The sequence below is a fragment of the Macadamia integrifolia genome, chromosome 14 (genome assembly GCF_013358625.1).
Source record: "Macadamia integrifolia cultivar HAES 741 chromosome 14, SCU_Mint_v3, whole genome shotgun sequence".
NCBI classification, from domain to species: Eukaryota; Viridiplantae; Streptophyta; class Magnoliopsida; order Proteales; family Proteaceae; genus Macadamia; species Macadamia integrifolia.
In genome coordinates, this window is record NC_056570.1 from 13,942,542 (window position 1) to 13,967,695 (window position 25,154).

General features: G+C 45.0%; 2 protein-coding genes and 1 non-coding gene across 3 annotated transcripts in view; 2 read left to right on the forward strand and 1 right to left on the reverse strand.

Annotated features, from left to right (window-relative positions):
• Positions 1-9,656: 9,656 nt before the first annotated feature.
• LOC122061371 (class I heat shock protein-like) lies at positions 9,657-10,526 on the reverse strand. Its single transcript, XM_042624615.1, has one exon. The coding sequence runs from the start codon at positions 10,302-10,304 to the stop codon at positions 9,858-9,860; it is 447 nt and encodes a 148-aa protein (XP_042480549.1). The 5' UTR covers positions 10,305-10,526; the 3' UTR covers positions 9,657-9,857.
• A 2,052-nt stretch (positions 10,527-12,578) lies between these two features.
• On the forward strand, positions 12,579-12,646 carry LOC122062216. Its single transcript, XR_006134844.1, has one exon. It is a non-coding gene; the product is annotated as a small nucleolar RNA Z103 (small nucleolar RNA).
• An 830-nt stretch (positions 12,647-13,476) lies between these two features.
• LOC122060643 overlaps positions 13,477-25,154 on the forward strand; it is a 31,287-nt gene continuing 19,609 nt past the window's right edge. Inside the window, exon 1 of the mRNA XM_042623769.1 lies at positions 13,477-13,791. Within this exon, the coding sequence (XP_042479703.1) occupies positions 13,477-13,791 (315 nt within the window). The remainder of the gene's footprint in view (positions 13,792-25,154) is intronic.

Consider the following 25,154-nt stretch of genomic DNA (forward strand, 5'->3'; position numbering starts at 1 on the left):
TTACTTACATGATCGAACTAGTATAACTTTAAGAGATGATAGCATCTGTCATTCATTTTGTAATTTACTTCTTCTTGTTTATTTAAAGTTTGAATTGTGATCTTGATAGAAATTGTGAATTCCTGAATAGTTTACTTATATTAAACTGCATGGTTTAATGGTCACCGACACGGCCTCCATATGTTATTATCTTATATTCTTGCTGTTTATTAGGTTTTTATGTTTGAAAATTTTTGGTTTTCTCATTTTACGCCATTATGTTGCCAAAATTTTGTTAAAATTTCACCACCAAGTGAATTCTATTATGACAATTTCAAAACTAGTTAACCATGATATATGCTAACAATGCATGCATGCCATGAATGCAATGGTTACAAATTTTTACATTTAAATTTAAGGCTTTTTAACTTTTCATAAGGTTTTAATCTTCACCCACCCTAGACCTATTATAGTTTCTATGGGGTCTAAGCAGTATGTTGTAGGTAGGCAGAGCATCGCGCTCTGATACCACCGTTGTCACACCGCACTCACATAAAGCCGAGCCGATGATCAAGTTAACACCGGTTAACTCACAAACCTGCCAGGATCAACAATGCAGTGACTACAATACATCTACTAAACTAAGATAAGACCTGTATTTTCTATGGAAGGCCTGTTCATAATAATACCTGTAATTTTTTTCAAATCCTTAATACCCAAATTGAGTTAAAAATGTTACGTATTTTTGGGGCCGAAGGCATGATATATATACAAAAATATAACAATTTAAGCATCAAGTAACAAAAGTGAATACATAAAAAAAAAGAATCAAAAGAATCACTCACGAGTCACAGCTGTCATGCAGCACAACCTCGCACGTTCAATCGGCACCGTGTTCGAACTCGTTAGAGATTTACCAGTCCTCAAATGGAAACTCCACAGTAGGGTCCGGCTCCTAATAATCAGGTGGGTAACCTGTAAAATCACCTAAAAAGAGTTGTGCACGTGGGATGACCTCACTAGCCCAGTAAGTGGAAAGGAAAACCACACAAGGAAAGCCACACAAACAGTCACCACACAAATGCAGCTATATGCAATTCATTTTAAACCTATTAGCCTAACAACATTACTAGGTCATAGGTTTTTGTGCTACTCACAACCACTATGTGCGTATGCCGCGGGTATGACCCACAAACCTCATCCCTTGATATGCCCATAGGGTTGTCGGAGAAGGCCCACCTTTGGTACCAGAATTTAAAATACAAGCCGACTCCTAGAAAATTTAAATGACAGAAAGTAAATGGATGACTCCACCCGAAATAATAGTATGATCGGCTCTCTGAATATATCACCGGGGTTACCGACTGTCTTAGTGATCAACATTGCATACTTCTAACAGCTGCAGTAGTTCGCAACTATAATCCGATGCTTTCCCCCAAGGATCCCCCAATATGTAAACCCTTATTAGGAAGGGTCGTAGCACAAGGATAAATCACATCCTAGCCACATGCCTCTACTTGAGCATAGTATGATTACACAATGGCACCGTGTCCCATACCACGTGCCACTATGCACTCATTTTCAAGCCATCGATGACATCTAGAATCTAGCATGCATATCATGTCCAAATGAAATTCTTCCATCACATACATCAAGTCAAAATGAATATTCCATCACAACACAAAGTATAGTATATCATGTAAATGCACATTCAAATGCATGATATGGCATATGTGATGTCTAGTCTACACACAAGTGATATGATGACATGGCTAGACTAACATATGTTAAATGATGCATAACATTCTGAAATTAAATCAGAGTCTACTCCCCACTTACCTATATATGTACACGGTGCTTGTACTCGGTGAGAAAAAGATCCGATGTGTGGGTACACATATATTGAGTGTAACCTATCATAAACATAATGGTTTATCATTTCACTATTTTGGGGTCAAACTCATCATATTTGAATGCTAGAATCGAGTTTAGAATCACAAATGGGGGTTACCTGTCAAATTTAGGTTAATTCTGGGAATTCTAGAAAGACCGGTGGGCTAGAGCCAAAGACCAGTGGGCTATATAGCCCATCGATTTCAGCCTGTTGGTTACTCCAGAGTCTAAAAACTGAGTTCTAGGAACTCAGGTGGGCTAAAACCAGAAGACAGATGGATAATGTAGCCCTCCGGTTTCAGCCCACCAGTTACTCCAGAGTCCAAAAACTAAGTTCTGAGAACTCAGGTGGGCTAAAACCAGAAGACAGGAGGGGTAAAAATACCCCCAGTCTTTGAACGAAATTTTTTCAACATCATTCCCGACTTTCCTCCAGCTTAGGGAACTTATCTGGGGATGATTCGATAACTCAAATCACTTATCTAAGGTCCAATCACGTACCCTCAACCTAGATCTAAGATCAAATCAAAAGAAAAGGAAGATTCTTACCTCTTTCTCAAGAACACCAATGAAACCCCAAATTTCACTTCTTTTGCTCAAGAACCTCCAAATACTATAGATCTTCACCAAAACTCCTTCTAAATCCTTCAAAATCATTATTCACACCTTCCATTAGACCTTAGATTTGATTATCCAATTAGAATTAGTAGATTCAGGTGAGTTTTTTCCTAAAATTCAAAAAGAGGGTTTAAGGATGGGGTTTTCCTAAGAATCCTTGAAAAGTGTGCAATACCTACCTCAAATCAAAGACCTTGATGAGTTAATCATAAATCCGGACTCGAAATACTAAGACCCAACTCCGGTGAAGCTCTATGGTCAACTTTCCCCTCTTTTCCTTTCTTCTTCTTTCTCTCTTCTTTACTCTCCCACCGACCAACTAACATTAATGAGGGAAAAGAAAATTAATGTCTCCCCCCCTTTTTATACTTAGGCCTCCAAAATATCTTCAAAATCTCAGGTTGGTTAAATCTCAGGTGGGCTAAATCTCAGGTGGACTAACTCAGGTGGGATAAATCTTAGGTGGGCTAAATCTCAGGTAGGCTATCTTAGGTGGGCTAAATCTCAGGTGGGTATATCTCAGATGGGTATATCTCAGGTGGGTTAAATCTCAGGTGGGCTTTAATAGGAATAAACTCCCACATAATATTAGATTACGTTGGCAACCACAAATACAAGTACGTACCTTTACTTTTTATACATGGCCTCGTGGTGTGTGCAAGTGCAAGGCTTGGGTGCACGAATTACACTTGGTACCCGTCCAATTGTGTCAGGCCAACCCGAGTTCAAGGTCACCCTTGCTACCATATTCCATATGGTACCTGTATCAGTTCTCTCCGGTTCAGCCCCTATATGATCAAGCAAATTCAATACAGTTAATTAGACCGGGTTTAGAAAGTAGGGTATTATATAACATCTCCCACACGACCACGCAGGATGGACATACTCAATTGTCCATTCTAGAAGTGTCTCTACCATAGGTGTCTCATCATACAGGAAATAGAGCATGCGACCTAACGAGATAATACGAATGTAGGAGTGCTATATCAAGCTTCCATCTAACCAACATAGCACATCACTCACAAATAATCTGGGGTACCCTAAATAATCCAATTGTACCAAGTCTAGCACTCTCGATCCCTTATAATGAGTAGTGTTGATCTTAAAACATGTAATGTGATTATGACTACGTCGAAACATAAATACGACAAGTCACCCGAGTAATAAGCCACATAACAAAGGTGTGATTTTGAATAGTTTTCCCTAAGCCCACATGTCAATCAGACTATTCCCAATCGCTTTCTCAATCGTGTCCCACAGGACTGCATCAACCATGATCCTAAGGAGCACGTCAAAGTAGTGTCATTGGGAATCCTCTCCATAACATAGTCTCAGGTAAAGGGTATCCATATGATCAACTCAGTTTGATCCAAGTGGCTCACGCAGTGATGAAGAATGGATCCATTCAGTCACTCTCACAAACGATCAAAGTAAAGCATATACAGTATGAAATGTATGTTATGATGCAACTCCCACTAAGGTGGGCATGTCACTCATAAAGTAAAAAGAACACCATACGAGTCTGGGTTCAGTCGCACTTTGAAGCCCCTAAATTGAGTAAATCAACCCAGTCACCCCCATCGCGTCTGCTTGAGTTCTCACACTCGGCTATAAGTAGGCTACATTGAGATGTGGGATATCTGTGTTCGACCATAGAAAGGTCTCATCTTAGCTCTAACTAAGGCGTCACTTAGCTAAGAAGTTATCTGTTCATCTCGCTCGCTATCTTCAATCATCAAGGTAAATTTGGCTCATCTTGCTTGCTGTTTCCAAGCGTTAAGGTGAATCACCCGTGTGATTGGGTCGATTCAATCCTGGTGACATATTTACAAAATAAAATGTGTATATACAAAAATCACCCTAAATAATTATATGTCTCATATATATAAATCAAGGAGTGATAACAATAATGTCTAAAGAAAATGTCAAAACTCAAAATACAAATCATCCACGTCTAAATCCCATATTCATAACATTAGTAAGGAAGGAAAATGTCCCGAGCAATAGGCTTAGTCAATGGATCAGCCACCAGGCTACTCGTGGAGATATGCTTCAAGATAATTTTCCCTTGCACAGCCATTTTTCTAATGTAGTGATATCTGATGTCTATGTGTTTGACTTTCCTGTGGAACTTGGGGTCCTTAGCGAATGCCAAAACTACCGTACTTTGCTAGTGTACAAGCATCACATCTCTTGAATGAGCGGTAACACCAAGGCACTGTAGGAACCTCCTCAGCCAAACGACCTCCTGAACGACCATTGAGCACATAATGTACTCAGACTCCATCGTCGATAGGATGATGCAAGTCTACTTCTTGCTACTCTAAGATACGGCCCCACCTCCTAGGATAAATGCATATCCCTAAGTAGATTTGAACTCATCTCTGTCACTAGCCCAGTCAGCATCACTATAGCCTCTCAATATCAAATCTAAACCACTATAGGTGAGGGTGAGATTAGTGGTCCCACAAAGGTATTGAAAGATACTTTTTACTACCTGCCAATGGCATGGTCTTGTATTACTTTGGTAACTACTAACCATGCCAACTACAAAGTATATAACTGGATGCGTGCACATCATCATGTATAACAGATTGCCTATCGCTGCTGCATAGGGTACTTTGGACATTTGATTCTTCTCTTCATCAGTCTTAGGGCACTAGTCAAGACTCAAAGCACAAGCCTTGTCCATGGAAGTGTCAATGGGTTTAGATTTATCCATGTGAAACCGTTCAAGGATCTTTTTTATGTAAGTCTCTTGAGACAAACTAAGAATATTCCTATAATGATTCCTAATGATCTTGATGTCTAACACAAAGTTGGCTTCACCAATGTCCTTCATCTCAAAACTAGAGCACAACCACTCTTTAGTAGCGACAATCATCTCCATATCATTCCCAACCAATAGAATATCGTCAACATATAAGGATAGAATAAGGAAACTTCCCTTGGACCTTTTCAAATACACACAATGGTCCTCTTCAATCATTTCAAAACTAATAGAGGTAATGGCATGATGAAATCTAAAATACCATTGCCTAGACGATTGTTTAAGGCCATATATAGAACATTTGAGACAGCAGACTTTGCGGTCTTGTCCTTTATCCTCAAAACCCACTGGTTGATCCATAAAAATCTTCTCGTCTAGTTCTTTATTGAGAAATGTAGTTTTAATATCCATCTAAAAGAGCTCCAAATTTAATTTTGCAACAATGGCTAGAATGAGGCAAATTGAGGCAAGTTTCACCACTGGGGAGAAAGTCTCATCATAGTCTACACTCTCCTTTTGGGTATAGCCCTTCACCACAAGGCGTGCCTTATACTTGTCAATTGAACCATCCGCCTTGCGTTTGACCTTTAAAACCCATTTGTTTCCAATGGTCTTATGCCCAGGAGATAGGTCAACTAACTCCTATACCTGATTCTTATTCATAGAACTCAGCTCATCCTCTATAGCAGCTTGCCACTTATCCTTAGCAGGTGAGGAGAGCTCCTCTTATAAAGAAGCGGGCTCATCCTCATCCTTTTCAACACTAATGAAAGCTTTCCCTCCAAACTCATAATGAAGACAGGGAATTTTCCCACAAGTGCTCCTACACGTGAGGGAATCCTGATGATTGTCTAGTGGTACACTCCTACTAGGCTGATCAGCCTCACTTTCTCTGAAAATTACAGGATGAGTTAATTCTCCACCCTCACCAAGAGAAGGTGAGATGCTTTCCTTGTCCTCTATCTCAAAGAGGTCGAGATCCTTGCTGGCATCACCAATGCTAGGAAAATCTATCTCAATAAAGTCGATATCCTGTGACTCTATCTCAGTCATTCCTCTGTCAAAGTATTCATCGTACCTAATGTAACCCTTCGAACTATCAGACTATTTTATAAAGATGTGTTTCTTAGCTCTATGGACAAACTTCCCAAACTTATGGAAGGTGTTGTGGACATAACCTGCTGATCCCTCTAGTCGTATATGCCCTAAATTTGGCTTTGTGCCCTTTCATAACTCATAGAGGGTTGAAGGAACTGACTGTGAAAGCACTCAGTTAAGGATTTAGGTAGCACTTAGAAGAGCATCCCCCCAGAAAGATATCAAGAGGTTGGCTTGTAGTATCATCAACCTAACCATATCTAAGAGTCTCCTATTTCTCCTCTCTGCTATACCATTTTGCTGTGGAGTATAAGAAATGGTTAACTACCCGCGAATCCCCTTCTCTTCACATAGTGTTTTAAATTGGTCAGATAGATACTCTCGTCCCCAGTCAATTTGTAGAGTTTTTAAACTCTTACTTGACTGATTCTCAACCTCTGCCATGAAGCATTTGAAGCAATCTAATGCCTCGTAGCGGTGAGCGATCACATACACATAACCATATCGCGAATAATGATCAATAAATGTGAGAAAATAAGAGGCGTCATGGCATATGTTCACATTCATAGGTCTGTAAATATCTGAGTGAACAAGTTCTAGAGGCTGGGTAGCTTGAACTGCCTTTCCAAAAGGCTTCCGATGAGCCTTACCTACTAGACAGGGTTCGCACATAGGGAGGTTGACTTTAGCGAGTGGTCCTAAAAGGCATTCTTTAGCTAGCCTAGTCATCTTGTCTAGCCCTATGTGCCCCAATCTAGCATGCCATGTAATAAATTTAGAATTGTCACATGTATTAACTACATAAGAAACATATGAAGGAGAATCAATTAAATCTAATTTAAAAAATCCATTAAGCAAGGATCTACGTCCAATAAAATACCGCTCAAATAAAACTCTAAAGTGCAACCATCAATATGGAATGAATATCCTAACGGTAATAATGCAAAAATCAAAAGTAGATTATATTGAATATCCGGTGCGTAGAGCGCGTCGTGAAGAAGCAAGGTGCATCCATTATGCATCTTGAGCTGATAACTCGAATTGCCTTACTAGTGCTATTCCCTATGAACACGTTTTGGGTTCCACTTGGAATTCTACGTTAATCTACAAAACCCCCTCGATCTCACGCTATATATTTTGTTGCTCTTGTATCTACAATCCAGTCAGACTATGTATGGGCAACCAAAACATGGGTACAAACATATGTACAAGAAGAGTGGGATAGAAATGGTACTTGCTTTGGCTTAGTGCAATGATGAGCGAAGTGCCCCATCTTCTGGCAGTTGTAGCATTTGATTTTGGATAAATCTTGCGTCTTTTGCGCTTGGCAGGCTTGCCTTCTTTTGGTTCATGGTTCTGAGCCATACCCTGATTTCTTGGGTTGCCCGGTCTTTTGTGCTTGAACTTGTGCTTGCCTCCCTGGGCAACTATGGCAGTTACATAGCTCGCCTCTTGGCACTCTGCCTCAAGTTTCACATGCTGTGCAACATCAGTAAAATTTCTAATGCTGTCACTGTGTGTAAGAACGAGCTTTATGGGGGTTCCAAGAATTGTGTAGTGTCTTAATGTCAGCTTGAACCTACTGTTCATCAGTAAGAGTGGTCCCAGCATTTTTTAGCTTTCGAATCATGTCCTTGACCACCCTAAGGTGTTCAAGCATAGTGTGCTTAGGATCCATCTTATACATCTCAAACTTCAAGATCATACCCCTTAACTTGTAGTAGATGTACCTTTGAAGTCAATAATCAGTTGCTCCCACATGGACTTAGCTGTGATATGTTTCTCATAATCACCAATCAACTCATCATATGCTTAACATAATAAAGCGCATACTACGATCTTTATTCATCCACTGATTGTAGGCATCTATATCACGACGATGCTGAGCGGTAATATCCTCAGCGGGTTTGTCCATAACATTGGTCAACTACTCAAGATAGTTTTACTCATTGAGCAAATATTAAATCTTTCGATGCCACATGTCATAGTTGGGTTCAATCAATTTTTCACCCTTGGTGAAGTCCGCAACAACATGATTAGTGGTCATATTATACATAGGAATTTGCAAGGTAAACATTAGGCACACATTCCTTTTGTTTTCTCCATGCGATAAGCAGAAGTGGAGGCCGTAGCCTGACAGCAAAAACGTAGTGCCCATTTGATAATGTTTCTGTCATTTCTGTTTTAAGAAACGGCAGAAACATAAATTTCCGTTTCTAGAAACAGAAACCGGATTGAAGGTGTTTGATAAGTCATGTTTCTGGAAGTCGATAGTAACCAGTGAAAGAATGGCCACGAGTCATTTCCATAAATGGGAAAACAAGTTCTACTTGTTTCGCCTGGGTTGTTTCTTGTACCATAAATAGGTGGAAATTTCAATTTCTATTTCTGAAAACAAGTGAAACGAAACAGTTTTATCAAATGTTTTTTGTTCTGTTTCTGTTGTTTCTAGACACAGAAATGGCAGAAACGTGTTTCTTGAAACGTTATCAAACGGGCCAATCTCCTTTCAGTAGCCCACGGCCACCATTTATTAAATTTGAAAATAAAAAGATTTTCAAAAAGTATAGTCACCATCACTATTCATCCAAATCCAATTTTGAATTAGATGAACAGTTTGACTTATAATTAAATAAGTGAGGGATTACGCAACCAACTTGGCTTTGATACCAATGTTAAAACGAAAAGTAAATGGGTATCGGGGAATACTTCAGTATAGCTTTCCTCGTAGCAGAATGGATCGGGTTGTATCATGCGTCGATCCGCACGAACAGTGACAAATGAAAGGTTGCAACGATCTCACTAGGCAATCGCTAGACAATATTCCATTCTTCAAATTTAAGGATTGCAATGGAGATCCTTGGAGACACACACTCTCGATTGGGAGAGACAAAAGAGAATAGGGAGAAAGAGATTACGTCAAAACCTTAATTGGCTTTGTGGCCAAAACCCTCTTATTTATAGAAAATTGGCTAGCTAGGGTTCCCAATCCTAATGGGTTTATGATTACCCCAAATGGGCAACCCATGAAGGAAATGAATCGGAACCCAGTCCAACCCATATTAATTAACAGAAGCATTAGCACGTGAAACCAATGAGAGAATGCACAAGCATCTTTAAAGCCCTGAGTGTGGGACAATGTTATCTTTTCATGTATCTTATCTATGATGTTTCTTTATGTCAGCAGGACATGATTCATTTTTCTTTAAAAATAGATGTTATATTGTAAGACGATAGAGCTTGTGTAAGGAAGGGAGGAATTATATTTTGTTTTCTAATTAAAAGACTCAAAACCAAATAAACAGAGGATACAACATGAAATTAAAACCAAAAGCTTCAGTACAAATGCTTTTCAACCACACTCATAAGTCATACCACAAAAAGAAAAAGAAGAAGAAAAAAAAAAAAAATCACACTCGTACTGTAAAATAGCACACACGTAAACAAAAACATAGGTTTATTAAGAGGTCTCGGTGACACAATCGTTGTCCCTCCCATTTTAACCAGAGATTTCAATAGCCTTGACCTCTGGTTTCTTAACTTCTTCCTTGGGGACTGTGACAGTGAGAACACCATTGTCCATGGAGGCCTTCACTTGATCTATCTTAGTATTCTCAGGCAATCTGAACCGGCGAAGGAACTTGCCGCTGCTACGCTCGACACGATGCCACTGATCATTCTTTTCTTCCTGTTCTTTGCTCCTCTCTCCACTGATCTGAAGGACTCTGCCTTCTTCAACTTCGACCTTAACTTCTTCCTTTTTCAGCCCAGGAAGGTCAGCTTTGAAGATGTGCGCTTCTGGGGTCTCTTTCCAATCCACGCCGAAATTGGCAAACGCAGCAGTATCGCTAGAGAATTGAGGGCGAGAGGTTGTGAGTGAAGATGAGAATGGGAAGTCCTGGAATGGATCCCAAAACCCACCAAGGAAGCTTGGAATGAGCGACATTTTAATTGGATAAAAGGGGTAAGATTTGGATAAGGAACTAATGGAAAGGTTTGCTTGGAATCCTTTTGTTTCTCTTCTATGAGAATTAGGATTGTGGAGTTCCACAATTTATAGTTGAATTGTTGTGCGGAAGAGAATTCTAGTAATTTCCCTGGTTTTTCTTCTTTTAGCTATACCAGACTACCAGAGAGACCATGAAGTTTCCGGCAAAGTTGAGACTAAAGAGTGTCACTCTGGAGTATTCGCTTGTAGGGTCACAATTAGGGATTGATTCCTTCGCTGGGCCCATTTTTTCATGCCACCATGATGATTGACGGGTCCTCTTTCATTGGTTGTGGGCGCTGGTGTGTACATGGGCTTCTCTCTCTTATTGATTCCAGATGTTAATGTGTATGTGCACTATATAATGGGTAGCTTTGTTGTGCCCATTTGTTCTTTATGACGTAGCAGTATATGTTAGGTCCAAATTTTAGTACGAGGTAGCACCCACACGAGGCCAGATCAAATACACGTATGAGAACAATCTCACATTCCCCTAATTTTGCCATTTAGAATCCATTTAGTCCGAAGCAATGCTTACAAGAGAGAGATTTAGTGAATTCCAAATGTCAACACTGAGAGGTAGGGGTGTCAATCGGTCGGGCTGGTTCGGTTTCGGTCGGGCTTAATCGGGCTTGAAGACTTTCAAAGGCTACACCCTGTCCGTCCATTTAACTAATCGGGCTTAGTTATTGAGGGCATGGTACACTTTATATTCGGTCGGTCGGTCTCGGGCTATAATCGGACTACCTTAATCGGGTTTTAGTCGGGCCTTAACCGGGCTACGGACATGTTTAATGTTAAACGGGCTTTAACCGGTTTTTAAACGGGCCCTCTTTAAAATGTGCTATTATATTCTGGCCCACTCATGCAAGCCCAAAAAAATGACAATAAATTAATAAATGATACCAAATATAACCATTATTTAAAATGTGAACATGTCTTTCCTTTTTAGTTTTAATTCTTTAATTTGGGGGGTAAAATAGGTATTTTACAATCATTAAAGGGTCGAGCCAAGTCGGTGCACAATAGGCCGGTCTCGGTCGGGCGTTATTCGGTCGGTCTCGGTCGGGCGCCCGACGGTCCAAGTAGCAAAACCGAGACCGACCATTTATAAACGGGCCGGGCTCAAGCCCGACACGTTTAATAAACGGTCCAGGCCGGGCCGGTCTATAAACGGTCGATCCCGGTCGGTTTAGTAGGGTCGGGCCACTAATTGACACCCCTACTGAGAGGTGTATGAGATTGTTCTCGTATATGAACATGATTTGTCTCCGCTCATACTCCTTAGTTTTGCCCTTACTTTACTACTCTTTTTTTTTTTCGACAAAGAGGTTATTGCTTTCTACAAGTGTCGTAATTATGTCAAAATAAATAAAGGGAGAAGGTTCTCTAATAGGTTGAATAGTCCTACATCAATACGAGGAATAATGGGAACATATATATGGAAGCATCAACAGGGGCGAAATTTCAATTTTTTCATGAGGCAAGGCGATCATTTCATCCCTCCCTATGTCGTGGTGAAGAAGTTGCACTACCTTCTAAGCTTTTTTTTTTTTTTTTTTCTTAAAACATTAGGATAATTTAAGTATTTTCATAAATTTTTTAACTATCAGGAAAGCAAGAGAAGTAGAAGTTTGCCTTTCTGAGAGAATTAAGAAAAAATTAAATAAAAAAATTTAAATAAATACAAGATAAGTACCGAAGAATGAAAGAATTTTTTCTTTAATTATTAGATCTTCAAAAGAGGTGTTGTAGACATGATAAGGACCTTAACCAAAGGTTATCTATGTTAACTAGCCCACTTCAATTACTTTATGTCTCAGAAAGTGCCAGAATGTTCACGAAAATTTTAATTAAAAATGAAAAAAAAATCACTGAAAGCATTAGAAATTTAGATTTTTTTTTAACATATTATAATTCTTTGTCTTCACACTTTTTGAAAAAAATGGAAAACCCGAAAAAGGTACTGGAATCCTCCCTCCCCTGCTCTATAATTACAAGACAGATGTCCTTTTCTGTCACATTGAGGAAGTACCACACACCAAGCATCTACCAATCTGTGAAGAGTTCTCTGCAATTAGCTTCGGTACAGAACAAATCATAAATTAGTGGCAATGTCTTAATCCCAAGCGTTTTTGGTGGCCAGCAAACCATCTTCGATCCATTCAATTTCTGCGTTTATGTGATTTAGGGTTTTAATTTTGGATTGAAAAATGAGATTTTATCAAATGGATGGAAGTGATGATTCTTTCCCCAACTGCTCGACTTTGATGATAATCCAAGCCAGAAATCTGATCAATCCCTGCAAGTTATTAAATTTTTACCTTTTTTTTCTTCAAAGCATTTTTCCGCTATTTTCTTATGTTAGATCAAGTAATCTGAAAACGAATGGAATGGAGGTGAGGACACTTTCCCCATGTGATCGACGCTGACTCAAACTGTGCCGTTTGTTAGACGGATCGAATCAGATTGGATAATATCCAATTACCGTTTACATAAATGAATTCGAATTGAATAGTATTTTAGATATCTTGCTGGATAAACGGATTAAATTTGGGTGGACACCTATTCGAGCCAAATTCGATCCATTTACATCCCTATTCAATGACATATCCTTCTATACTTATCTATTCCTCACCCTTAATTCTTCAATGAAACTTCTTAGCATGACACAACATGCCACCTCACCTTCTATTTTGGATTTAATTTTATTCCATCTATTATCCATCTGACCCCTTTAATTGCTTTTCTACAGCAAGCACATTCTTGTATAACCATTTTAATAGACTTATTTTAGGTATGTATATCTCTGTAACCGATTCTCTTTTTGGTATATATTTGGTTCCATGTAATAGAATTATTCAAGCCTTTGCAATTGCAAGTCTTCGTGTATTTAACATGGTTTCAGCCTAATAGTTATCAACCAATATTGCCATATTTTCTTCACAACTCAGATCAGCACAACACTCCATTGGTGAGTCCTGTACTCAATGGGGACAATTTTCCTACATGGCAACGTACCATGCACATGACACTTAAAGCCAAAAAAAAATTGCAATTCATTGACGGTACTCTCCCCAAACCCTCTACCACCGAATCCGAGTTTCCCCTTTGGATCCGATGCAATAGCATGATTCGTTCTTGGCTTGTGCACTCTTGCATTACGTCCATTTCGAATAGTATTCTTTGGATTGATACAACCCGTGACGTTTGGGTTGATCTCCATGAAAGATTCTCCAAGAAAAATGCTTCTCGCATCTTCGAGATTCAAGGTCTGGATTCCATCTCAACTTACTACACTATTAGCAAAGCTTACCGTGATGAGTTATCTTCCTATCGGACGCTGCCCTCTTGCCAATTTGGTGCCATGACAACTCTCACTGCTCTACTTGAGACCTACGCCCTTGTGGATTTTCTCCAAGGCCTCTATGATTCTTATGTTGCGGTTTGTAGTCAAATTTTATTGATGGATCCATTGCCTTCCCTTACCAAGGCGTACTTCTTATTGCTTCAAGAAGAATAATAGCGTTCGTTGCACGATCTCCATCCACCTCCATTGGAACATGCAACTATGGCTTCAATGTCTACCAATCGCTCTGTAGAAACGCAACCCTAAAACGATGTAGAAGATAATGGAAAAAAAAACAAAACAAACAATGCACATGGATTTTTACTAGGTTCGGCAAGGTTGCCTACGTCCCCGGTGAGATGAGATCCTACTTCACTATCAATGGAGAATAGGGTTACAACGTTCATCTTCACACCTCTCAGTAGTGCTTGCATTACAGAGAAAGAAACCCTCGCTACAAATATATAGCGAAAAAACCCTAATCCGGAAAGTACACAATTGCCCTCAAATAAAAAATTCGAGCAAGGGGCTGCACCCCCCTACACCTCCTGCTATGCAGGGGGGCCTCCTGCTCCCCCTTGCAACCCCCACGGCCCGCTAACTGGCTAGTGAGACCGTCGTCTTGCCTGTCTAGGTACTGCACCAGTACTCCCTGGATTAAACTGCTACGGAATACAAGACATCATACACCAACACCGCTCATCTTCTCGGCCAAACCAACATATCACTGCAACTTTTGCGACAAAAACGGCCACTCAGAATCTCGATGCTATCAAAAGCACGGGAATCCGGAATGGTGGAACTCTCGCAAAGCCACCAACCCTACTGCCTTAGCTTCTGATCGTGGTCTTCGTCTATCTTCAAGGTCTTCTCATATTGCAACTGGTGTCGCTTCTACTGCAGAACCATCTCTCACCATGGACCAAATCACCCAACTTTTGTCCTTGCTTTCACTAGTTCCCCATCCCTTGGCTAGTAAGCATGTCTCTCTCATTCTTCTTTGGTGGTGTTGCTGCTGAAAATCCGTATGAGCTGATCCTGCACAAGCACAGACGGCAGAGGCCCGGAGCTTTGTCCGAGGTTAGCCCTTTGACTCTCAAGTTAGGGATCGGCCGCACAGTTTTTGTTACAGGAGTAATGGTGTGGGTATTGATGCTTACCTTCTTCCTTCCTCTCGGACCCTCTTATATAGCTCTTAGGGTTTAGGGTTTTCCCTTTCCTTGGAGGAGTCCTCCTCGGGTCCACCTCTTTTCTTTTTAGAGTTCTACTCGAATACGTCCTATCCCCTTCGCGGAGAATATTCTTTTCACGCGGTTGATGTGGTGGAGTCCTTGTAGCCTCTATCTGGTGGGCACGTATCCTTACCCTACTGGGTAATCAATTTGGCCGTATCAGAAGCCTCCTTACTCCCGCCAGGAGACTCTTTCTGTGGGAGTAATCAAATTTTTCGTCATCTTCTCTCCCACTTTTTTTTTTTTGCATCCCTTCGGCCTTGTTCCTTCGGCTTCGGCTTTAGTTCTGCTTATGATCGAGACCTTCGGTTAGCCGATGTGAAGACCTTTGGTTAGTTCGGATCGACCTTGCCCGAGCCCCCAACCGAGGTGGAGACCTTCGGTCAGGTCCCCTCGGCCTTGGCCTGAGCCCCCAGCCGAGGTGAGGACCTTCGGTCAGGTTCGTTCGGCCTTGGCTTGAACTCCCAACCGAGGTAAGGACCTTCGGTCAAGTCCGTTCGGCTTTGGCCTGAACTTCCAACCGAGGTAAGGATCTTCGATCTGGTCCGTTCGGCCTTTTCCTGAACCCCCAGCCGAGGTGAGGACCTTCGGTCAGGCCCGTTCGACATTGGCCTCAACTCTCAACCGAGGTAAGGACCTTCGATCAGGTCCGTTCGGCCTTGGCCTGAACTCCCAATCGAGGTGAGGACCTTCGATCAAGTCTGTTCGGCCTTGGCCTGAACTCCCAACCGAGGTGAGGACCTTCGGTCAGGTCCGTTCGGCCTTAGCCTGAACTCCCAACCGAGGTGAGGACCTTCAGTCAGGTCCGTTTGACCTTGGCCTGAACTCCCAACCGAGGTAAGGACCTTCAGTCAGGTCTGTTTGGGCACAAACCTTGAGGGTTGGTACTCGGTGACGTGGTGACGTCATTAATGCTCGGGCGGTCGTACCATTTTTCTTCTAGTTATATAGTGTGGGGGTCCATTTGTGGGCACTTTTCTTTTTCCCTCAGAGAGCCTTCCTTCGGTCTCGGTGTTCCTTTCGGAGAGCTTAGCCTCGGTCTCGGCTATCCTTTAGTTTAGCAACACTCCAAAAGTAAGTTCCATGTCTTGTTCGTCGGGATACAATCCGTCGTCCTCCGAGAGGACAAGGTCTAACCATAGGCGTCGAGGTCCAGGGGAGGTCCGAGGGATGTCCTCGGACTCCATCGATTTGCCCTCTTCCCGTGACTCATCGTTTGCGGCCTCGCCATCTGGGTCCGAGGGTGGCTCAAACAGTGCAGGATTTAGGGAGAGGATGCTCGATTCCTGAGCCCAGACCCAGGAACCCTTAGAGGTGGAGGCTCTCCACATCGTATCCACCATGGATGAGCTGGAACTGGAGGAGCTGAGAGCCTCCTGTATCTCGGACGCTTTCGAGCTCCGGCTACCTAGACCGTCTGATCGAGCTAGCTATTGGAACTCTGAAGAGCTGTGCTTGTACAAGGAGGCGTTTAAGGCCGGCCTTCGGCTTTCCCTCCATCCCTTCTTCGCCCGAGTGTTTCAGCACTACGGGGTTTGTCCGACCCAACTGACGTCGAACGGATGGCGGCAGGTGCTCAGCTTCCTTGTCCTTTTCTCAAGGCACCAGAGGCTTCTCTCCCTCCCTCTCTTCATCAACTGCTTCTTCCTTCAGGCCTGTAAGGGGCTTTCGGGCTGGTACTACTTCTGCCCTTGGAAGGACCTTCGACTGCTGAGTGGTTACCCGACGTCGATCCACGGGTGGAAAGAGAAATTCTTCTTCGTGAGGTCGTCCGAGGGGGTGCCCTTCAGCACTGTCTAGGATATCCCTGACCTAAGGGCGGTGAACTCCGCCCCTGCCCTTTTAGGGGGAGACTCGGAGTTGTTGGCGATGGCGAGGCAGCAAGAAACCTGCCCTCCAGTCGAGGCCGATTGCCTTAAGTCTGACCCCATCCTGTTCAGATTTGGGCTTAGCCCGGGTGAGTTAGGCCAGCCCAAGTTTATTTCCCTCGGGCATCGGTGTTTCGTACTAACTCCCTTCGTTTCTTCATGCAGTGCAAATCTCCAGGGCTAAGGCTAGGGCTGCCACAGCGGCGAGGCAAGCTCAAATAAGGGAGGCCAGGGTGTAGGATGCCCAGTAACAAAAGAGGCCGAAGAGGAAAGAGAATAAGGGGCCCTCCTTCGAGACTCCAAAGAAAATATCTAGGGGCGAGGGACCAAGCACCAAGGCAGTCCAGGCCCTCGCTGCTCCGGGCCATAACATGCCTGCCCAAGACTCCTCCCCCGTTGCGGACTTTAGAAGCCCGAGGGTGGGGAACGTGAGGGCCGAAGTTGGATTTGTCCCTCAGTGGTCGGTCAAGGAAGATGACACCTTGTTAGTCGGGCGTGTTGCTCGTGAGTTGGTGATGAAGGGCAGTCTTCCCTGAGATGCTGCCGAAGCTCAACGGCAAGGGATGGCGGCCATGATAACGAACGCCTGCATCTTCATGGCCGAGGTAAGCTTCGGTCCTCTAACCTTCGTTTATTTATCATCGCGACATTCTGACCATCGGTGTCTTATGTAGGCCCAGAACCAAATGGGTCAGCTGGTAATTCGGGCCGAAGCTATGGGCCGAGATCTCGAGGCTACCGAACGAGAGAAGTCGGTTTTGGAGAATGAACGTTCGGTTCTCCTCAAGAAGGTCGAGCACCTGGAAGAGGACCTCCTCCTTACGCCCCAGGAATGCGATCGAAAGTTGGCGGAGCTGAAGGCTCAGATGAAGGCAAGGGTTCAGGAGGCCGAGGCCCAAGGGGCCGAGAAGTATAGGTCCTCCGAGGACTTTCCTGAAGAGATTAAGCGTGCCATCACCCCTGGGTTCCCCATGGGTGCTACCGAGGTCCGAGACTGGGTCCTCGAGCGTTACCCAGGGGTCTCTTTCGAGGACAACGGGCTCATCTTCGAAGAGGAGTGTATTGAGGCGACCCCATCAGCCACCGAGGTTGCCGATGCTAACGGCGAAGGCTGTAGTGAGCAAGGTGAGGTTCAGCCGCAATGCGAGGTGCCTCCGATGCCCGGTCACGATGGCTCCGATCGAAGACACACCACGTCGAGGATGAGGTCATTAATCTGATGGACGCCCCCTGAAGCCACCCTGGGTCTTAGCTCAGCCTTTGAGCTCTCTTTTTATATATATATGAGCCTTCGGGCTTCTTCATGTAATCTCGGCCTTCGGGCCTTTTTATGTAATCTCGGCCTTCAGGCCTTTTCATGTACTCTCGGCCTTCGGGTCTTTTTATGTAATCTCTGCCTTCGGGCCTTTTCATGTACTCTCGGCCTTCGGGTCTTTTTATGTAATCTCGACCTTCGGGCCTTTTCATATACTCTCGGCCTTCGGGTCTTTTATTGAATGTATTTCCCTTTCTTCGTATGCTTCGACTTCGGCTTTTTTGTGTTCTTTCGGGTAAGGTGATCTTTAGCCTGTAGGTAGGTGTAAGAAGGCCGAAACCCATTGTTGGCAGCTTAAGGATTTGCACGTCTCTACCTTAGCATGGCTCGGTCTCGCTCCCTCGGCTTATCCGAGAGGTTTCCCGAGTCTGAGGGCTATGGACTTTTAAGGGATCTTGAACAAGTGTGGTTTTCACCAAGTGTTGTGTTCCCCCTCAGCTCTGGCCGAAGGGTCTTTTAAACTTTGGTATTGATCCAAACATCCAACCGAGGGTAGATCCTTCGGCGTCGTCACCACCTACAGAATTAGGGACCTTCGGTCAGGTCCCCTCGGCCATTGGCCTGAGCCCTGAACCGAGGTGAGGACCCTCGGTCAGGTCGGCTCGGCCCTTGCCTGAGCCCCCAACCGAGGTGAGGACCTTCGGTCAGTTCGGCTCGGCATTGCCTGAGCTCTCCATCGAGGTAGGGACCTTCGGTCAGATCGGCTCAGCCTTTGCCTATGCCCCCGACCGAGGTGATGACCTTCGGTCAGCTTGGCTTGGCCTTTGCTTGAGCCCCCGACTGAGGTGAGGACTTCGGTCAGCTCGGCTCAGCCTTTTCCTGAGCCCCCAACCGAGGTAGGGACCTTCGATCAGCTCCGCTTGGCCTTTGCCTAAGCCCCTGACCGAAGTGAGGACCTTCGGTCACCTCGGCTCGGCCTTTGCCTGAGCCCCCAACCGAGGTGAGGACCTTCGGCTGTATCCGTTCGGCAGAGTTAAGGTCACCAAACAGGAGAATTCCTCTCAATTGCCGCAAATCAGCTTTCTTATTTTTCATGAATTAGATCCTTTGGAGTTTAGGATGAGGAATTACAACTTAAAAGTGCATAGGAGCAAAAATTACAAAAACAAGTGTGCTTGCTACTTCACTACTGATAGAATTTTCTTAAGTTTTCAGAGTTCCACGATCGGGGTACCCTTTCTCCCCTCGTAGTCTCTAGGTGATAGGACCCTGGTCGTATTACCCTTGAGACTCTGTAGGGACCTTCCCAATTTGGAGCTAGCTTCCCTTGATGTCTTGGGTCTAGTACTTCAGCCCTTCTGAGGACGAGGTCACCCATTCTGAACTCGTTCTTTCGAATTTTGGTGTTGTAGTGCCTCGTAACCCTCTATTGGTAAGCGGCCATCCTTTCTTGCGAGGTGTCCCTGACTTCGGCCAAGAGGTCTAAATTCGCTCGGAGCCCTCCCTCGTTTTCCTCTTCTTTGTAGTACTAAATCCAATGGGTTACGGCCCCTATCTCCACTGGAAGTACAGCTTCAGTGCCGTAAGTTAAAATGAAGGGTGTTTCTCCGGTGGCCGATCTCTCAGTTGTGCGGTAAGCCCAGAGGATGTGGTGTAACTCGTATGCCCATAGTCCTTTGGCGTCATCCAGTCTCTTCTTTATTCCTTGAAGCAGTGTACGGTTGGTGACCTCTGTCAGCCCGTTGGTCGGTGGATAACCGACAGAGGTTTTCCTGTGGTCAATGCCGAGGGCATCACAGAACAAGCCGAAGGTTGGGTTGGTAAACTAAGTTCCATTGTCCGTTACCACAACCCGAGGGATTCCAAATCGATAGACTACCGCCCTCTGGAAGAAGTCCCTTACGTTCTTTTCGGTTATCGTCGCCAGTACTTCGGCTTCTGCCCATTTCGTGAAGTAGTTTACCGCCACCACGACAAATTTTTTTTGTCTCATGGTCAGAGGGAATGGGTCCAGGATGTCGATTCCCCACATGGTGAATGGTATTGGGCTCGATAGAGATGAGAGCTCGGTAGAGTGTAGCTTGGGAACAGGGGCGAGCATCTGGCACTTGACGGACTTCTTGACTAATGATTCCGCATCCTTCCTTATTGTCGGTCAGTACAGACCCTGCCTTAGCACTTTATGTGCCAAGGCTTGGGTTCCCAGGTGTTGGCCGCATATCCCTTCATGCACTTCTCAGAGTGCGTACTCGCCATCGGTGGGGTCCAAACACTTGAGGTACGGCACGGTGAACCCTATTTTGTACAGTGTCTCTTCCTTCAGAAGGAAGCGTGCTGACCTCATTCTTACTTTCCTTGCCTCGTCCCTATTCTCTGGGAGCTTTCCTTCCTCGAGGTATTCAGTTATGGCATCCATCCAGCTATAGCCTTGTTTGCCTATAGGTAATACCTCTCGGGGTATTTCGGTACTTGGCTGTGGTACCACTTCAAAATACACCGATCATCCGAAGTCGGTGAAGTCAGAGGTGGCCAACTATGATAGTGCGTCTGCACTAGCATTCTCTTCCCATGGCACCTGCCTTATCTCAAAATCCTTAAAGGCTGTTATTCTTTCTCGCACTGTCTTCAAGTATCCAGCTGTCCTTAGTTCCTTGGCTTCGTAGTCTCCATTCACCTGTCGTACCAAGAGTTGTGAGTCACTATGCAACACTAGCTCCTGTACCATAAAAGCCCGAGCCAGATTAATTTCGGCTATTAACGCTTCGTATTCTGCTTCATTGTTGGAGGCATCAAAGTTGAACCATAGGGCGTATTCTATCTTGAAACCCTCGGGGCTGACCAATATGATTCTTGCGCCGCTTCCTGCACTGTTGGAAGCACCATCCACGTACAATGTCCAAGCCTTTTCTCCTCAGTCCTCGGTAAACTCCTAGGGATCATCAGGGAGCGTCGTCTCTGCAATGAAGTCTGTGAGGGCCTGTGCTTTAATTACGGTTCTCAGTTTGTACTGGATGTCGAATTCTCCCAACTCTATGGCTCAGTTTACTAGGCGACCGAACATATCCAGCCGTTGCAGTATCTTCTTCAGGGGCTGATCTATGAGTACGCAGACCGTATGTGATTGAAAATAGGACCTCAGATTTCTTGCCGCTGTTACCAGGGCATACGCCACTTTCTTCGTCTTTTTGTATCTTGTTTCGGCATCTAGCAGGGTTCGGCTGACGTAGTATGTTGGCCGTTGTTGCCTTCCTTCTTCCTTCGTCAGTAATGCGCTTGCCACCACTGCTGATACAGTAAGGTACAGTTACAAGGTATCCCCAGTGTTTGGCTTCGTCAGCAATGGGGGTGCGGCCAGGTACTCCTTCAGTTGTTCAAAGGACTTTTCGCACTCCTCCGTCCATTCGAACTTTTTGGTCCCCTTCAGTGTTTAGAAGAAGGGGAGGCACCTGTCAGCCAACCGAGACATGAATCGCCCTAGGGCGGTGACCCGACCTGTTAGCTCCTGGACTTGCTTCACATTCTGGGGTGACCTCATATCCCGAATGGCTTGTATTTTTACCGGGATGGCTTCAATTCCCCTCTCCAAGATAATGAAGCCGAGGAACTTTCCCGAGGCTACTCCGAATGCACACTTTGCCGGGTTCAACTTCATGCCGTACCGCCTCAGCACCTGGAACGCCTCTTCTAAGTCTTGAATGTGTCGTTCCGCCGTCAGGATTTTTACAAGCATATCATCCACGTACACCTCCATGGTTTTGCCGATATCCCCTGGAAGATTTTATTCACCAACCTTTGATAGGTGGCCCCTGCGTTTTTTAGCCCGAAGGGCATGACTTCATAGCAGTACAGTCCTCCCTCGATCACAAAGGATGTTTTTGGGACATCAACCTCTGACATCTTGATCTGATTGTACCCCGAGTATGCATCCATGAAGCTCAGCGCCTCATATCCTGCCGTGGCATCAATGAGGAGGTCTATCTTCGGCAGGGGGTATGCGTCCTTCGGGCAGGCCTTGTTCAGGTCGGTGAAGTCGATGCAGATCCTCCACTTTTCATTTGCCTTCGGGACCATCACCATGTTGGATATCCACTCCGGGTATTGGATCTCACGAATGAACTGGGCCTTCAGCATCTTCTCTACTTCTTCGTCTATTTTCTACTGCCTTTCGAGGGCGAAAGTCCTCTTCTTCTGTTGCACAGGCTTCTTCATCGGGTTAACATTCAGATGATGTTCTATTAGCTCTCGATCTATTCCAGGCATGTCTGAAGCCGACCAGGTGAAGACGTCAGAGTTGTTTCAAAGGAATGAGATGAGTTTTTCTTGTTGTTGCCTTGGTATTGTAGCCCCGATCTAGATTTGCCGAGCGTTATCCCCCTCTTCGGCCTCAACTTGTACCAGATCCTCAGCCAGTTTCCCCCATTGATGACTAGCGTCATTGCGTAGATCTTCTATTGGGGGTGCCTCGCCCGCCTTTTCTCTTCCCCACAAGGTAGTGGCGTAACACCTTCGGTATGCCTCCTGATCGCCTTGACATTCCCCGACACCGTTCTTGGTTAGGAATTTCATCTTGAGATGGGGTGTGGAGACGACAGCCTTTAGTAGGTTCAAGCCAACCCTCCCTAGTATGGCGTTGTATGCCAAAGTAATGCCTACTATCAGGAAGTTGATCATGACTGTTACTTGGCGATCTCCGGTGCCGGCTCTTACTGGCAACTGAATCGATCCTTCCACTTTTACTGGGACGCCGGAGAATCCCTGCAACGGGTGTTCGACTTTCTTCAACTTTCCCTCGTCCAGGCCCATCTTCTGGAACGCCTCAAGGAACAGGATATTAGCTGAACTGTCGTTATCCACTAAGATCCTCCTCACTCTGCAACCCGCTATGGTCATGGTGATTACCAGGGCATCGTCGTGCGGAGTGTGCACCCCTTCCAGATCGTCGTCTGAGAAGGAAATAACCATCCTCGTCCTCACCTTCTTGTTCGACCATTCAGCTACATGTATGCTTCTCGCATAGGCTTTAGATTTCCTGGCCGAGACTGAACTTTCTCCAGCGGCTAGGCCTCCACAGATTGTCACTATAACCCTAGTTGGGCTTTTATTCTCATCCCGGAGGCGATGGTCAGCTTCCTCAGGTGTCCGTTCACTTTTTCGTTCCTGATTGCCTCTGCGGGCTGGCCCCCTTCTTTTATAGCGACCTCTGTCATCTCTCCGATGGTTGTCCCTATGGTCATTACCGTCTTGGGCATCCTCCTTTTCGCGGTCCACGAATCGGCCTAGATATCCTTTCGGATCATTCCTTCTATTTCCCCTTGAGGTGCCAACAATCTTTGGTGTCGTGGCCGTGGTCCCTGTGGAAGTGATAATATCTGTCTATATTGTGTCTCTCGAGGTGCCGTCCCATCTTCCCTGACCACTTCATAGCTCTGGCATCCGGGGAGTCCTTTATCTATATCAGTACCTCCATTTGCCTCCGGTTCAGGGGTGCGTATTTTTTAAACTTCCTGGGTGGACTGGGTGCCCGACCACACTCAGACTTTAATCTTTTACCTTCTTCAGAGGGTTTGTCGTCGGCCCTTGAGATCCTTTTCCTTCTCATCTTCCTTTAAGCTTCTTCATTGGCTTGGAGGGTTTCTTCCATCTGGATGTACTTATCGCACCGAGCTCTCAGCTCGGCTAGGTTCCTCAATGTATGCTTTGCCAAAGACCTTTTCAGCTCCTCATCCTTGACGCCTCCCAGCAGGGCTGTGAACTCTTCTTTCGGGTCTAGACCTCTGATCATGATCTTCTCTTGTTGGAAGTGCTTCATGTAGTTCCACAGTGATTCTCCTTCATGTTGCTTGACGTTGGTCAAGTTCAACGTAGTCTTCTGAAGGGGTTGGCTGCTGGAGAATCCCTTCACGAAGAAGTAGCTTAGATCGCTGAAGCTGTGGATCGACTTCATCGGCAGACGATTGTACCATAGCCTTGCCGCTCCTCTGAACATCAATGGCAGGGCGCGACACATAATATTTTCCGAGACTCGATGGAACTGCATAGCGACCTTGAAGTCTTCCAGATGATCGACGGGGTCCCCAGACCCGTCGTAAGTGTCATACTTTGGCAGGTGAAAGCCAATCGGGAGTGGGTCCCTCATGACCTCATCAGCTAGAGCCATGTCATTAGTGAGGTCTGGCTCGTGGGCTCCCGTCGAATTTTCTGCCACCTTCTTGATCTCATCTTTCAGGTCCAAGATCATCTGCTTTAACCCCGAGTCCTCGTGTCTCTGCTCGTCTCCTTGGCGTGGTTCCCCATGTCGGTCTTCGGTGGCACACCGCGTCCTTCCCCTGGGGGTGGGACTTTCCCTCATTGCTCGGTTTTGAAGATTATGACCAGACCTTATGGATCCTGTACTGCTCCGGTCCTCGTCTCGAGCTCTCTCGTGCTGGATATGGGGGCCTCGCGGTGCTCCATCGGTCTTCTGGGAGACAGCTTTGGAGACCTCCTTCATTGCCTCGGCCATTTGGTCATATTTGTCCTGGAGGGCTTCGAACTGCTCCCTCGTCACATATTCCTACGCTCCAGGAGGGGGCGGAGGATTACTATCTCCGCACACCGAATATCCGGCCGAATGCTGGTACCTCACGGAACCTTCCCGGTCATCGTTCCCCCTTTCTCATCCAATTTCCGTTGAGGGAGGGTGGCCTACTGAAGGTTCCTCCTCCCCCATGTTCATGTTTGATGCTGCTCTCGTCTTCTTGCTATTGTAGGTTCTCCCCACCATTACTGTCGTTTCCCACAGATGGCAGAGGCCCAGAGCTTTGTCCGGGGTTAGTCCTCCGACGCTCAAGTTAGGGATCGGCCGCACAGTTTTTGTTACAGGAGTAATGGTGTGGATATTGATGCTTACCTTCTTCCTTCCTCTCGGGCCCTCTTATATAGCTCTTAGGGTTTAGGGTTTTTCCTTTCCTTGAAGGAGTCCTCCTCGGATCCACCTCTTTTCTTTTTAGAGTTCTACTTGAATACGTCCTATCCCCTTCACGGGGAATATTCTCTTCACGCGGTTGACGTGGTGAAGTCCTTACAGCCTCTATCTGGTGGGTGACACGTGTCCTTACCCTACCG